The sequence below is a fragment of the Doryrhamphus excisus genome, linkage group LG23, assembly GCF_037039965.1.
Source record: "Doryrhamphus excisus strain RoL-2023G ecotype Guam linkage group LG23, RoL_Dexc_Guam_v1.1, whole genome shotgun sequence".
Classification (NCBI taxonomy): domain Eukaryota; kingdom Metazoa; phylum Chordata; class Actinopteri; order Syngnathiformes; family Syngnathidae; genus Doryrhamphus; species Doryrhamphus excisus.
The window spans coordinates 8,629,620-8,645,076 of record NC_136379.1 but is presented as its reverse complement, the minus strand read 5'-3'; the positions used below and the strand labels follow the sequence as shown (position 1 = coordinate 8,645,076).

General features: G+C 36.7%; 1 protein-coding gene across 1 annotated transcript in view; it reads left to right on the top strand.

The window, feature by feature from the left end:
- Positions 1-15,457, top strand: part of slc36a1 (solute carrier family 36 member 1) — a 37,750-nt gene that overhangs the window by 16,383 nt on the left and 5,910 nt on the right. The window contains exon 11 of the mRNA XM_058056164.2: positions 258-427. Coding sequence (XP_057912147.2) covers positions 258-427 — 170 coding nt within the window. The remainder of the gene's footprint in view (positions 1-257; positions 428-15,457) is intronic.

Genomic DNA, 15,457 nt, shown 5'->3' with positions numbered 1-15,457 from the left:
AAAAACATGCTAGGTTAATTAGCGACTCCAAATTGTCCATAGGTATGAATGTGAGTGTGAATGGTTGTTTGTCTATATGTGCCCTGTGATTGGCTGGCTGGCCACCAGTCCAGTGTGTAATCCTATTTATCTATGCTAACAATTTAGCAACTCCAGCTAGTCATTCCTAGTGTGTAAATACAAGCGGAACGTTTTCACCTCTCCGAATGAAGCCCGCTAAGCTCCTCTGTCGTCTTCTTTTGTTTTACGTCATCCAGGACCTACCAGGGCGTCAAGCTGCTCTACTGCTTTGGCATCTTCATCACATTCGCCCTGCAGTTCTACGTTCCTGCTGAGATTCTCATCCCGCCGGCCGTGGCTCAGGTGTCCGAGAGGTGGGAGACGGCCGTGGACCTGCTGCTCCGCACCATCTTGGTCATATTCACATGTGAGTGTTGCTTTTCGCCCAGAACTTAAACTTTGGTTCGCACATTTAACATATAAAAGGCTAGTTCATGATAAATAAATAAATATCTGAACATGCATGAATACACGCATCCAACCATCCCATTCGTCAGCGGTGACGTTGCCTGGATGAGCGTGCAGGTGCTGGGGCACGTTGAGGTCAGTAGGTGGCAGGCTTCTCCTTGTTTGAAGCTCAGCACGCCTGCAGCCTCTTTGGGATTGGCCGTCCATGTTTTTTGTGCTCCTTCAGTCAATCAATCATTTATCATTCACCGTGTTCTGTGAAGAAGATGGCTTATGGCTGAATGGACCCTCATAAATTTCTGCATATGTTCTTTTCTTTTTTCTATAATATTTCAAAATTCATTCATTCATTTTCTACCGCTTATCCTCATGAGGGTCGTGAGGGGTGCTGGAGCCTATCCCAGCTGTCTTCGGGCGAGAGACATAATAACAACACAATAAATAAGACATGGAAGACATGTTTTTTTTTACCTTGTACATATGTTTGTTTTTACATTAGAGCTCTCTTGACATGTGATAACACCCCTATAGTCATCTTTAAACTCATATTACCTGAAATAGTAGACAGAACACAAGAAAATAAAACATAGAAAAATGTTTTTTTTAAACATTAGAGCTCTCCAGACATGTAGTAACACCCCTATAGTCATCTTTAAACTCATATTACCTAAACTAGTAGACATAATAAAAGAAAAGAACACATAGCAATCACGTTTATGACCTTCTAAACACACCCTTTAACAGAATTAGAGCCCTCTAGACATGAAATAGCACCCCTATAGTCACCTTTACACTCCTATTACCCAATATAGTTGACATAACACGAGAAAATAAGACGTTGAAAACATGTTTTTTTTACATTAGAGCTCTTTAGACATATAATAACACCCCTATAGTCATCTTTAAACTCATATTACCTAAAATAGTAGACATAATGAAAGAAAATAACACATAGCCATCCCGTTTATGACCTTTTAAACACACCCTTTAACAGAATTAGAGCCCTGTAGACATGAAATAACACCCCTATAGTCACCTTTACACTCCTATTACCCAATATAGTAGACACAACACAAGAAAATAAGACATCGAAAACATGTTTTTTTATACTTTGTACATATGCTTTTTTTAACATTAGAGCTCTCCAGACATGTAATAACACCCCTATAGTCATCTTTAAACTCATATTACCTAAAATAGTAGACATAATGAAAGAAAATAACACATAGCAATCCCGTTTATGACCTTTTAAACACACCCTTTAACAGAATTAGAGCCCTGTAGACATGAAATAACACCCCTATAGTCACCTTTACACTCCTATTACCCAATATAGTAGACATAACATGAGAAAATAAAACCTAGAAAACATGTTTTTTTTACTTTTTACATGTTTTTTAACATTAGAGCTCTCTAGACATATAATAACACCCCTATAGTCTTCTTTAAACTCATATTACCTAAAATAGTAGACCTAATAAAAGAAAATAACACATAGCAATCCCGTTTATGACCTTCTAAACACATCCTTTAACATTAGAGCTCTCTGGACATATAATAACACCCCTATAGTCATCTTTAAACTCCTATTACCCAATATCGTAGACATAACACGAGAAAATAAGACATAGAAAACACGGGAAAAACATGCAAAACTCCACATAGAGATGGCAGAGGGTGGAATTGAACCCGGGTCTCCTAGCTGTGAGGTCTGCGCACTAACCACTAGACCACCGTGCAGCCTTTTTCAAAGTTATGCCGCTAAAATGACACAATCATCATAGTACTATGACTTTTTCCTCATATATTTTGACTTTTTTTGTGTAAAATTACTGCTGATTTCTCAGTTTTTCCCGTTGCTGTTTTTTTTCGTTTTGTTGTTCAATATTTTTCGGATAAAGAAACAGCCGCAGGCCGCACTTTGGACACCCTGTACTTAAAAAAAAAAAAAAAAAATACTCGAACCACTCGATGCAGCCATGATACAATCTTACATGTTGCTTATCTTCATAACACATAATCAGTGTTTAAAAAGTGGCTAATTGTGTGCTAATAGCCTGAAACGTCTGATAAGAGATGAAGAGATTGCTTCTTTAAGTTCAGCCTCGTGTGTTGAAGTCGCTGATAAGCCCAACAAAGCCTCGGAGTTGTTTTTGATTTGGTTTTAAGGATGAGCTAAATAAAGGTCTGCTTGTGTACTAGAAGAAGTAATTGAGTTTGCAGCGGGCACACCGAAATCAATGGCACGCTGGCAAGTGGAAACTGCGGCCCACGTGCACCGTGGTTCCAGAAGACTTCACATGTGCTCTTATCAGGTCACAAATTTAACAGCACGTTGTTTTGTTTTTTTTCCACCGCTTTTTCAGCACTCTTGTCAAAGATACGATGCAGCAAACAAAACAAGTTCTGTTCCTAGAACGGTCATGAGAACACGAATCAGCAACAGTAGTTAGAAAGACGGGGCATGTGGGGTACACTTTTATAGTAGACCTAACACAAGAAAATATGACATCGAAAACATGTTTTTTTTACTTTGTACATATGTTTTTTAACATTAGAGCTCTCCAGACATGAAATAACACCCCTATAGTCATCTTAAAACTCATATTACCTAAAATAGTAGACATAATAAAAGAAAAAAACATGTTGTTTTACTTTGTACATATGTTTTTTTTAACATTAGAGCTTTCCAGACATGCAATAACACCCCTATAGTCATCTTTAAACTCATTAACTAATATAGTAGACATAATAAAAGAAAATAACACATAGCAATCCCGTTTATGACCTTCTAAACACACCCTTTAACAGTGTTAGAGCCCTCTAGACATGAAATAACACCCCTATAGTCACCTTGACACTCCTATTACCCAATATAGTAGACATAACACGAGAAAATAAGACAAAGAAAACATGTTTTTTTATACATTAGAGCTCTCTGGACATATAATAACACCCCTATAGTCACCTTTACACTCCTATTACCCAATATAGTAGACATAATATGAGAAAACATGTATTTTTTTACCTTGTACATGTGTTTTTTTAAACATTAGAGCTCTCCAGACATGAAGTAGCACCCCTATAGTCATCTTTAAACTCATATTATCCAATATAGTAGACAGAACACAAGAAAATAAGACATTGAAAACATGTTTTTTTTTACATTAGAGCTCTCTAGACATGTAATAACACCCCTATAGTCACCTTTAAACTCATATTACCCAATATAGTAGACATAACACAAGAAAATAAGACATTGAACACATGTTGTTTTTATACATTAGAGATCTCTGGACATGTAATAACACCCCTATAGTCATCTTGAAACTCATATTACCTAATATAGTAGACATAATATGAAAAAACATGTATTTTTTTTACCTTGTACATCTGTTTTTTTAACATTAGAGCTCTCCAGACATGAAATAGCACCCCTATGGTCATCTTTAAACTCATATTACCTAAAATGGTCGACATAATAAAAGAAAATAAGGCATAGAAAACATGTTTTTTTAAACATTAGAGCTCTCTAGACATATAATAACACCCCTATAGTCATCTTTAAACTCATATTACCTAAAATAGTAGACATAATAAAAGTAAATAACACATAGCAATCCCGTTTATGACCTTCAAAACGCACCCTTGAACAGTGTTAGAGCCCTCTAGACATGAAATAACACCCCTATAGTGACCTTTACACTCCTATTACCCAATATAGTAGACATAACACAAGAAAATAAAACATGGAAAACATGTTTTTTTCACTTTTTATGTTTTTTTTAACATTAGAGCTCTCTAGACATGTAATAACACCCCTATAGTCACCTTTAAACTCATATTACCCAATATAGTAGACATAATATGAGAAAACATGTATTTTTTTTACCTTGTATATATGTTTTTTTTAAACATTAGAGCTCTCCAGACATGAAATAACACCCCTATAGTCATCTTTAAACTCATATTACCTAAAATAGTAGACATTCATTCATTCATTCATTCATTTTCTACCGCTTTTTCCTCACAAGGGTCGCGGGGGTGCTGGAGCCTATCCCAGCTGTCTTTGGGCGAGAGACATAATAACAACACAATAAAATAAAACATGGAAAACATGTTTTTTTCACTTTTTATGTTTTTTTTTTTTACATTAGAGCTCTCTAGACATGTAATAACACCCCTATAGTCACCTTTAAACTCATATTACCCAATATAGTAGACATAATATGAGAAAACATGTATTTTTTTACCTTGTATATATGTTTTTTTTACATTAGAGCTCTCCAGACATGAAATAACACCCCTATAGTCATCTTTAAACTCATATTACCTCAAATAGTAGACATTCATTCATTCATTCATTTTCTACCGCTTTTTCCTCACAAGGGTCGCGGGGGTGCTGGAGCCTATCCCAGCTGTCTTTGGGCGAGATACATAATAACAACACAATAAAATAAAACATGGAAAACATGTTTTTTTCACTTTTTATGTTTTTTTTTACATTAGAGCTCTCTAGACATGTAATAACACCCCTATAGTCACCTTTAAACTCATTACCTAAAATAGTAGACATTCATTCATTCATTCATTCATTTTCTACCGCTTTTTCCTCACAAGGGTCGCGGGGGTGCTGGAGCCTATCCCAGCTGTCTTTGGGCGAGAGACATAATAACAACACAATAAAATAAAACATGGAAAACATGTTTTTTTCACTTTTTATGTTTTTTTTTTACATTAGAGCTCTCTAGACATGTAATAACACCCCTATAGTCACCTTTAAACTCATATTACCCAATATAGTAGACATAATATGAGAAAACCTGTATTTTTTTACCTAGTATATATGGTTTTTTTTACATTAGAGCTCTCCAGACATGAAATAACACCCCTATAGTCATCTTTAAACTCATATTACCTAAAATAGTAGACATAATAAAAGTAAATAACACATAGCAATCCCGTTTATGACCTTCTAAATACACCCTTTAACAGAATTAGAGCCCTCCAGACATGAAATAACACCCCTATAGTCATCTTTAAACTCATATTACCTAAAATAGTCGACATAATAAAAGTAAATAACACATAGCACTATATTTAGATTGTTTATTTACTGTTGATATTATTACGGACAGTAAATTCCAATATAAATCTACAGTCTTGTGATCGGGACGGGACACTTTTCACTTTCCTTTTCTTTGACACACGGCCACTATAGAGAGTTAGCCTCAAGCCTGGCATACCGGATGAAGGGGGGGGAAAAGTTCACAAAAAAGGGGGCCGTCCTTCCCCACTGGAGCGGCACACGACCGCTTCTCTATTTCTTGTTGTACATTGTTAATAATTAACGGTAGTGCGTCATAAGCATGAAATGCTTTTTATTTCCGTGGCACGCCGAGCACGCGTGCCGCCATTACAGCTGCAAATATATTCCTTCACTGGACATTTTTATGGCAGCTCTGATTAGATGCAATCAGCGCCTGCCTTGATTTACAAAGCATCTTCAAGCATTGTCCCGTCAAACGACGGAATGGAACGTTCCGGCATGTACGACCCACCGACCGACCGACCGACCGGCCGGCCGTCGCTTTTATAACGACCCTGCATAACCGCCTAAAAGTGAAGGCCGTGAAATTACTTTGGAAATAGCCGAGGGTTCGGTCGCTTGTGTTTGCTCTGGCGTGGAACCGCGCACACTCGGAACGCCGTCGCTTCATCTTTTTCTCGTGCCGAACACATACGACGACACCAAGCGTGCACGTTTTACGTCTATGCTAGCATGCGGTGTCGTAGCGGTGTACTATTTTTGCCGAGCAAGGACCTCACACTGGGGGAAAAAAATTTCATTAATATGTTTTTTTAATTTTCCAAATATTGCAAATTTATTCTCCAATAATCTCCTTAAATTTTCTTCTCACAATATTGTGACATTATTTGTAGTAATATTATAATATTATAACTTTTTTGGCCCCAACCTTATTTATTTTGATTTTATTTATTTTTTAATATTTTTTTATTTATACAAATAAAATTTATTATTATTTTAATTTTTTTCTTGTAATATTGCGACTTTTTTCTTTAATTTTTCAACTCTGTGCTACTTAAATGAATGCTCGTGAAATGATGACATTTTTCTCTTAATATTTTGACTTTATACTTCTAAGATGGCAGCTGTTTTTGTTTTTAATTTTATTTAATTTAATTTTATTTTTATCTTATTTATTTTATTTTTAATTTTCACACTTTCACACAACTTTTTGTAAATTTTCTTAATTTCGTAATTATGACTTAAGTACCATAATATTTATTTAATAAAATTTATTGTGGTAGCATAATAACAATGATAATTTTATTCCTTTTAAAAGAATGACACATTTGTTGTTTAATATGTCAGTTTCCTGCTACTAAAATTTCATTTTTTTTTTACTTATTTCTTATGAGATTCCAACATTTTATTCATAATATTTACATTTCCTACTCTTTAAAATTGCAGCTTTTTAAAAAAAAATTTTAGGACTTTATTTCCATAAATTTTGAATGTATTCTGGTAACATGATAGCTTTTTCTGTAATCTAATTTATTCCTTTTTTTGTGTTTTTTTTTAAGAATGACACCTTTGTTCCTTCATATTTAAACGTCTTAATTTAATAATAATTTTTTTTTTTTATTATTTTATATTTTATTATTTTTTATTATTATTTTATTTATTTATTTATTTAAATTATTTTTTTTCTGATTCTGTTGATGGTTTTTGCTACGGGCCAGTAAAACAGTAGCCGAGGGTCGTAAATGGACCCCGGGCCACACTTTGACCACCACTGCGGTATCTCGTTGCTGCTCCGTTTCCACCATTATGTCGGCTATATTGCTCTTCAGCCACATTGTCCTCTAATTTTAATGAAATAGAATTGTCACCATCATAAACGCTTTATTAACTATATAGTCAATAACTGCATTACTTAAGTCGTTCCATCATAGTATTTGCTCACCGAGAGTATTTTGCATGTTGCCATCAAGGGAAATGTTGCGAGCGAGCGAAGAAGGGGCAGCCTCCAGCTTCCTTCACCGCTGCTTGGGAAAAGTCCCAGCAGAGTTCCTGAGCCGTGGCACCACCAACCAGCCCCAGGATTTTCATTTCCTTCATTAGGCGTGATTGGAGCCTACAGAGGACTCGTGCAGATGATATTTGCCATGCGGCGCTGCTTTCTGCACATGCATGTTGATAAGCCAATAAAAAGGGAATACATTCATGCATGCGGGACTTCATGTCTGTGGGTCATTTTGCAGGCAGTCCCTGATTTGATTAGAGCGCAGCGTTAGCGTTATTGCATGGGGAATCGGCCCCTGCGAGAAGAAAGGCCTCGGGTTCCGTTGGGATCCAAGCGATGCTCGCATAACGGCAGCCGGGGGAACAGCAAAAGGACTCGTGTTGTTCCTGCGGTACGCCCCGTTTCTGTAGGAGAATCCAGTACCCAAATTCATTGCCTGCATAGAAAACGCCTCCGAGTTCCGAGTTCTTTGTTTTGATCAGGTAGCACTTCTTTGCTTTCCCGAGGGAGAGGCTTTTGTTTTTTAGCTTGTTTTCGCCGTCTTCTTCTTCTTCTTCTTCTTCTAATGCGGCGTAGCTTCACTTGTGCAGATGAACAGGTGCAATACTTTGAGTATTTTCCACTCAGGAACAAAAAAGGACACGAGGAAAGAAGGCAAAAAAAAAAAAAAAAAAAAAGCATCACACAGCCTCCATAAATCCAAAACCAATTTTCGGTTGTCTTTGCACGATGAGTTACCGTGTTTATTTTTGTTGTCTGAACATAGACGTAGCATGGTAGTGATTAATCTCTAAAATTGTATGTAATATTTTTACCTCCACGCAGAAATTTTTACTTAGTGGATTTTGTGGAAGTATTGGCCGTGGAAGAGCCCCTGTATATAAATACACAGTATATTACAGTAATATGTTGTTTATGGCGGTTAATTGGTGCCAGACCCAACCGCAATATGTGACTTTCCGTGAAGTAGGAGTCCTGATTTATGAATATTTTTTTTTAATATTTGGAGCACAAAACTCATTTTTGACCTTTTACATATAGTTTTTAACATTAGAGACCTCTAGACATGAAATAACACCCCTATAGTCACCTTTACACTCCTATCACCCAATATAGTAGACATAACACGAAAAAACATGTATTTTTTTACCTTCTACATATGTTTTTTTTTACATTAGAGCTCTCTAGACATGTAATAGCACCCCTATAGTCATCTTTAAACTCATATTACCTAAAATAGTAGACACAATAAAAGAAAATAACATAGCAATCCCGTTTATGACCTTTTAAACACACCCTTTAACAGTGTTAGAGCCCTCTAAACATGAAATAACACCCCTATAGTCACCTTTATACTCCTATTACCCAATATAGTAGACATAACACGAGAAAATAAGACAAAGAAAACGTGTTTTTTTTTAAACATTAGAGCTCTCTAGACATGTAATAACACCCCTATATTCACCTTTACACTCCTATTACCCAATATAGTAGACATAACACGAAAAAGTAAGACATGGGAACATGTTTTTTTAACATTAGAGCTCTCCAGACATGTAATAACACCCCTATAGTCATCTTTAAACTCATATTACCTAAAATAGTAGACATAATAAAATAAAATAATACACATTTATAAAGAAAAACATTTGAGGTGTATTTACTGGTGCGTGTCCTTTCTGCTGTTAGCCAACAGCATGATTTTAGTTTTATTTAGGTTCAAGGACAATCTATTATCATGAAACCATCTTTTTAGTGTGACCATTTCTTCATTGACCTTTCTAATGATTTCGTATGTACTCCCTCCGTTTGTAAGAAAAAACATTTGAAGTGTATTTACTGGTGGGTGTCCTTTCTGCTGTTAGCAGACAGCATGATTTTAATTTTATTTAGGTTCAAGGACAATCTATTATCACGAAACCATCTTTTTAGTGTGACGTATGTACTCCCTCCGTTTATCAAGAAAAACATTTGAGGTGTATTTACTGGTGGGTGTCCTTTCTGCTGTTAGCAAACAGCATGATTTTAGTTTTATTTAGGTTCAAGGACAATCTATTATTATGAAACCATCTTTTTAGTACTCCCTCCGTTTATCAAGAAAAACATTTGAGGTGTATTTACTTGTGCGTGTCCTTTCTGCTGTTAGCAGACAGCATGATTTTAGTTTTATTTAGGTTCAAGGACAATCTATTATCACGAAACCATCTTTTTAGTGTGACGTATGTACTCCCTCCGTTTATCAAGAAAAACATTTGAGGTGTATTTACTGGTGCGTGTCCTTTCTGCTGTTAGCAAACAGCATGATTTTAGTTTTATTTAGGTTCAAGGACAATCTATTATCATGAAACCATCTTTTTAGACCATTTCTTCTTTGACCTTTCTAATGATTTCGTCTGTACTTCCTCCGTTTTTGAAAACATTTGAAACATAATGTCCGCACTATAAACGAAAAAAAATTTGGGACATTTAATGACAGTTTTATATTTCGAGACTGTTCTTTGACACCCCCCTCTGTTCACAAATCAACCGTGGACGCTTTGCAGCCTGATCCTGCACCGTGTGACAACAAGATTGAGCATATTTTTTTTATGTTATTGCAAAATTGAATATACGTAATACCGTGCTGTCCTCTTTTTGACAGTTCATTGTCACGACTCTGACAAAAGTGGCAGATGGATAAGTTGAATGAAAAATGAAACGTCCCTCTTTTGGACAGTAAAGCTTATTTCACTCATGTTTTATCTGCATTTTTCTGAATTATTAAATCCATTATTCATAAACTGGGATTTTTAAACATACGTTAAAAACAACAAAGACAAATAAACAAAATATCATCCAGGACATGTCACAAATTTACTGCAGTTATGGTGCAGAAAAAGTATTTTTATATTCTATGATGGATGGCTCTTATGCGTAGACAGATTAGCGTGACGTAAAGGACGCTCATTTCCCCACTCGTTTTCAGTGTGGATATGAAGTGTCCTCCAGTGGCGTCTCCTCGGCATATTACCGGAGCTTTGTCCTCATCTTCTGTGTATTTTTTTATTTATTTATTTTTCCCTGAATGTGCTTGTTTTGTGACATAGAACATAGCTAATCATATCTATACGCTTTTGGTGTTTGATGAGTGTTAGGCTGTCGCAGGCCGAACAAAAGAGTAAAAGGGCTTTGGAAAATATCACTTTTTTTTTCCCCTCACGGTGGGAAAATTCCCAGCGATGACACTTTGGGACATCGGTGTCCTTCACAAGGATACTTTGACTGTAATGATGAGGGACAGGGAATCACGACATGCTAGACAAATTGTATTTAAATGACAACCGTGCTTGTCACATAAAGTTTTTTTTTTTTTTAAAGATGTTCATTTAATTAATCTTACCACTTGTCTATGTCTATTTCCCATCAATAAAGACAAAAAGGAGTGATAGCTGAGAGCGCAAAACGAAGCAATTCAGGAAAATTAAGCATTTCTTAGGTTAATATAAAATAGAAAACATATTACTACACTACCGCTACACACTCTTAGATATTTGTGCAGCGTTTTTGTGTCCTTGTTAGACCCGTTTTTTGCTGCTCTTTGAAGGGAGTAGTTAACAGCATGGTAAGAGATTTTAGTTTTAGTTTAGATTTTTCGATGGCTTTTCTAATCATCTAATTAGCCTTATAAAATGATGAACTTGGATTAGCAGCCATACCAGGAGATTGATGCAGAGGACTGACAGTTGTTGATAGTAGGCCTCTATGCTAAAATGTACATCCTTCTTTGAAAATCATATCATTCATTTTCATTGTTTGGGAAATGGATAAAAATGTTTGTGAAATGGGAAAAAATTGTTTGTGAAATGGGAAAAAATGTGTTTTTCTTTGGAAAACACTCAGATAGTTGTGCAGTGTTTTTCTGTCCTTGTTAGACCCAGTTTGAAAATTTCATCTGATTCATTTTCATTGTTTGGGAAATGGAAAACAATGTTTGTAAAATGCATGAAAATGTGTTTTTCTTTGGAAAACACACTCTCAGATATTTGTGCAGCGTTTTTGTGTCCTTGTTAGACCCAGTTTGTGCTGCTCTCTGAAGGGAGTAGTTAACAGCATGGTAAGAGATTTTTGTTTTTGTTTTAGTTCATCAATTAGCCTTATAAAATGATGAACTTGGATTAGCAGCCATACCAGGAGATTGATGCAGAGGACTGACAGTTGTTGATAGTAGGCCTCTATGCAAAAATGTACATCCTTCTTTCAAAATCATCTCATTAATTTTAATTTTTTTGTGAAATGGAAAAAAATTGTTTGTGAAATGCATGAAAATGTGTCTTTCTTTGGAAAACACTCAGATATTTGTCTTCTTGCAGAGTTGTGCAGCGTTTTTCTGTCCTTGTTAGACCCAGTTTGTGCTGCTCTCTGAACGGTGTAGTTAACAGCATGGTAAGAGATTTCAGTTTAGATTTTTAGATGTTTTCTTCTAATAATCTATTTGTGAAATGGAAAAAAATTGGTTATGAAATGCATGAAAATTAGTTTTTCTTTCCCAAACTTTTTAGCGGTAGTGTATATAGGTAATATATTCTTCTTGTTGTGGGAACAAGAATGGGAACGCATCTAGGACTTTCTTCCGTCAGACCGTTAAAATTAACGATAGTCAGGTTTTGTCTTGAACGTAAACACAGTGTTTTATAATTTTATAATAATTCACTCGTATTGTGTTAAAAATTGGCAATCAGTGGACATCACTCATATCAATCTTCATTTGTTTCTTTTTAGCATCCAAGCTGCCATCATGCGGTCTGATTTTTTTCTCCAAGAGCATGATTGCTTTCAAAGAACATGTCATATTTAGTCCAATTTCTGTCAAGTGTCCATGAATAACCAAATTCTCACCAAAAAGCCAACATTGACGCTTTCAGTGGCAGCCAGCAATTTTCTGACATTTTTGATATTTTTCCCATCCACTGAATGCCTCCTCTACATTCCCGGCAGATGACAGGCCTCCTAAAAAGCTTTTGTGATAACCTTTTTTTTTTTTTTTTTTAAATAAAAATACTTCATAGCTTGATTGACACTCAATATTCTGAGCTGTCAATTATATAGTCTTGTGTATATGAAAGCCTCCTTTTGCTTCCGACCTTCCAAACAAACACTCAAGCATTGGCAGAATGATAAAATTCCCATTTTCTTCCCGTGCCACCGTAGCGTATGTGAAACCCTCAAATTGATACTGGAGTGAATTGAACGCTGCTTCAATTCCACTCGGGTGTAATTAGATGTGTGGTGACACCAGCGTCTGGTGGAGATGTATTTCGTATCCTTGTTAGACAGCAACAATGGTTTTACGACACAACAGGAAGAATGGAGTCTCTGGTGTGAAACGTGACATTCCCATTTCGGTTTTCCGTTATTGGCTTTCACATAATCCGCGTATGTGATACTATTGCTCGGAACTTGGGACATTTGTGGACTTCCACTCCTCGTTCGGCGTGGAGCTGAGTGAAAGAGGCTGATGTTCATTCATTCATGCTGGAGCCTATCCCAGCTGTCTTCGGGCGAGAGGCGGGGCACACCCTGGACTGGTGGCCAGCCAATCACAGGGCACATATAGACAAACAACCATTCACACTCACATTCATACCTATGGACAATTTGGAGTCGCTAATTAACCTAGCATGCATGTTGTTGGAATTTTACTTTATTTTAGTTTTATTGTGTGCGAGATTCATTGTTGTACGCCCCCCCCCATTTATGCTCACAAGAGTCATAGGTATGCTGGAGCCTATCCCAGCTGTCTTCAGGCGAGAGGCGGGGTACACCCTGGACTGGCCGCAAGCCAGCCAATCACAGGGCACATATAGACAAACAACCATTCACACTCACATTCATACCTATGGACAATTTGGAGTGGCTAATTAACCTAGCATGTTTTTGGAATGTGGGAGGAAACTGGAAAACCCGGAGAAAACCAGGTGACTAAAAGTACGACTTATATACTCCGGAGCGACTTATAGTCCAGAAAATACAGTTTTCCTGACATTAGCCACGTATACATGAACCCAAATATTCCGATTGCATTCGGTTTATTTGCCAAAACGGAAAGAATGTAACCTTTGTATACACCTCATTCCCAAAGAAAAGTGCCGATCCGAATTAATATATACCGTATTTTCCGGACTCTTTTTTTCATAGGTTGGCTGTTCCTGCGACTTATACTCCGGAGCGACTTATAATCCAGAAAATACCGTGAAAAGTGCCAATCCGAATTAACATGTAACCAGATTCCCGGATTTGTTTTTGATCCGAACTAAATTTCAAGACCGGACAAAGAAAAAAACGTCAATACGGAGTTATTCCAACAAGTGGAAGAAAAACTCAAGGAAGTCGGTATCACATGATGTTGATATTTACGTTTTACTGCGAATGCCCCATTGACTATTCTGTTGGATTATATCGACGCATGTAGACAAGATATCGGAATATTCCTTTCCGTGTATACTATTGTTTTCGGAAAGGTCATTCAAAAAGAGGAAAAACTCATGTCAAGGTCGCTATTGTGTGTATGAATAATTCCGTTTCCTGTCTAATCTGATGCGAAGTTTTCCATCTTTTTCCCGGAATCTTGATTACCCGCTCTGTTGACTGCATTCCGTTTTACCCGAAGCGGGGTGTCAATTATTTCAAAATCCTTGTTTGAAAAGAGATTTATATGGATTTATTCATGAAAACAGACTAAACAAGTCGCCAAACATCTTTATGATCCTCCTGCTCACAGCCATATACAATTTGGAGCAATCATAAGCCACAATTGTAGTGTTTGCGTCGCGAGGTAAACATTCCCCGTGTTCTTGACATGCTGCTCTTTTTTTTTGCATCCGCGTGTTTTCTTGCCCGTGCTCATTACAAACATGGCATGTAAAATGTTGGCAGCTGTTCAAGGCCAGATAGCAGTTATTAGCTGCGTTGTATGCTCCCATCTGCACGCGCTGCTAAAAAAAAAAAAAAAAAAAAAACAGCATACGAGCGAGCGGCTATGTTGTCGCTTTTTTTACTCAACATGTAATTTGAGCTTTTGGTCTCCTCTGGTGGGCGCTTGTGTATTCCAATTTGGTGTATTTATATTGATTAGAGTGTAATAATGTGTTCACATACCCACGGTACTTGTCTTTTTCCAATGACAATATTCCTGCTTTGGATCCCCCATCTTGTATAAACAACAATCATATTTCTGAAGTCTTAGGAGTCACTTTGGTAGATCTTATTCCTATTTTATGTTTATTTACATACACTACCTTTCAAAAGTTTGGGATGACTTGGAATTTTTTTTTTTGTCCGGTCTGAGATACGGATTTTTCTTGGCAGTCCTGCCATGAAGTCCAGCATCCTGAAGTGGCCGCTTCACTGTTGATACTGACACTGGTGTTTGACGGCTACTATTTAGTGCAGCTGCCAGGGGACGACCTTTTAAACTACACACTCTCAGATATTTGTGCAGCATTTTTCTGTCCTTGTTAGACCCAGTTTGTGCAGGCAGGATGAGGTTAGCGGGGAAGGGGCTATGAGACATATGGGGTACATACAACTCATTAAAAATGCAGTACAGGACGTGGTTTACCACTCTCCAGGGACGTATTCAGTCATGTGGGGGGGCCCTCTGCATCCTTGTACTGCACTGACAAAGTCTTATTGTCACCTCAACACAAGGTGACAACCCTTCAACAACCATTTCAAATACTCATGTGTATCATCCACGAAGATCATATTTAGGAAAAAAAAATATATAAAGACCTTAGAGATATGCATCGTTTTTGTGTCCTTGTTAGACCCAGCTTGTGCTGCTCTCTGAAGGGAGTAGTTAACAGCATGGTAAGAGATTTTAGTTTTAGTTTTAGATTTTTTGATGGCTTTTCTAATCATCTATTAGCCTTATGAAATGATGAACTTGGATTAGCAGC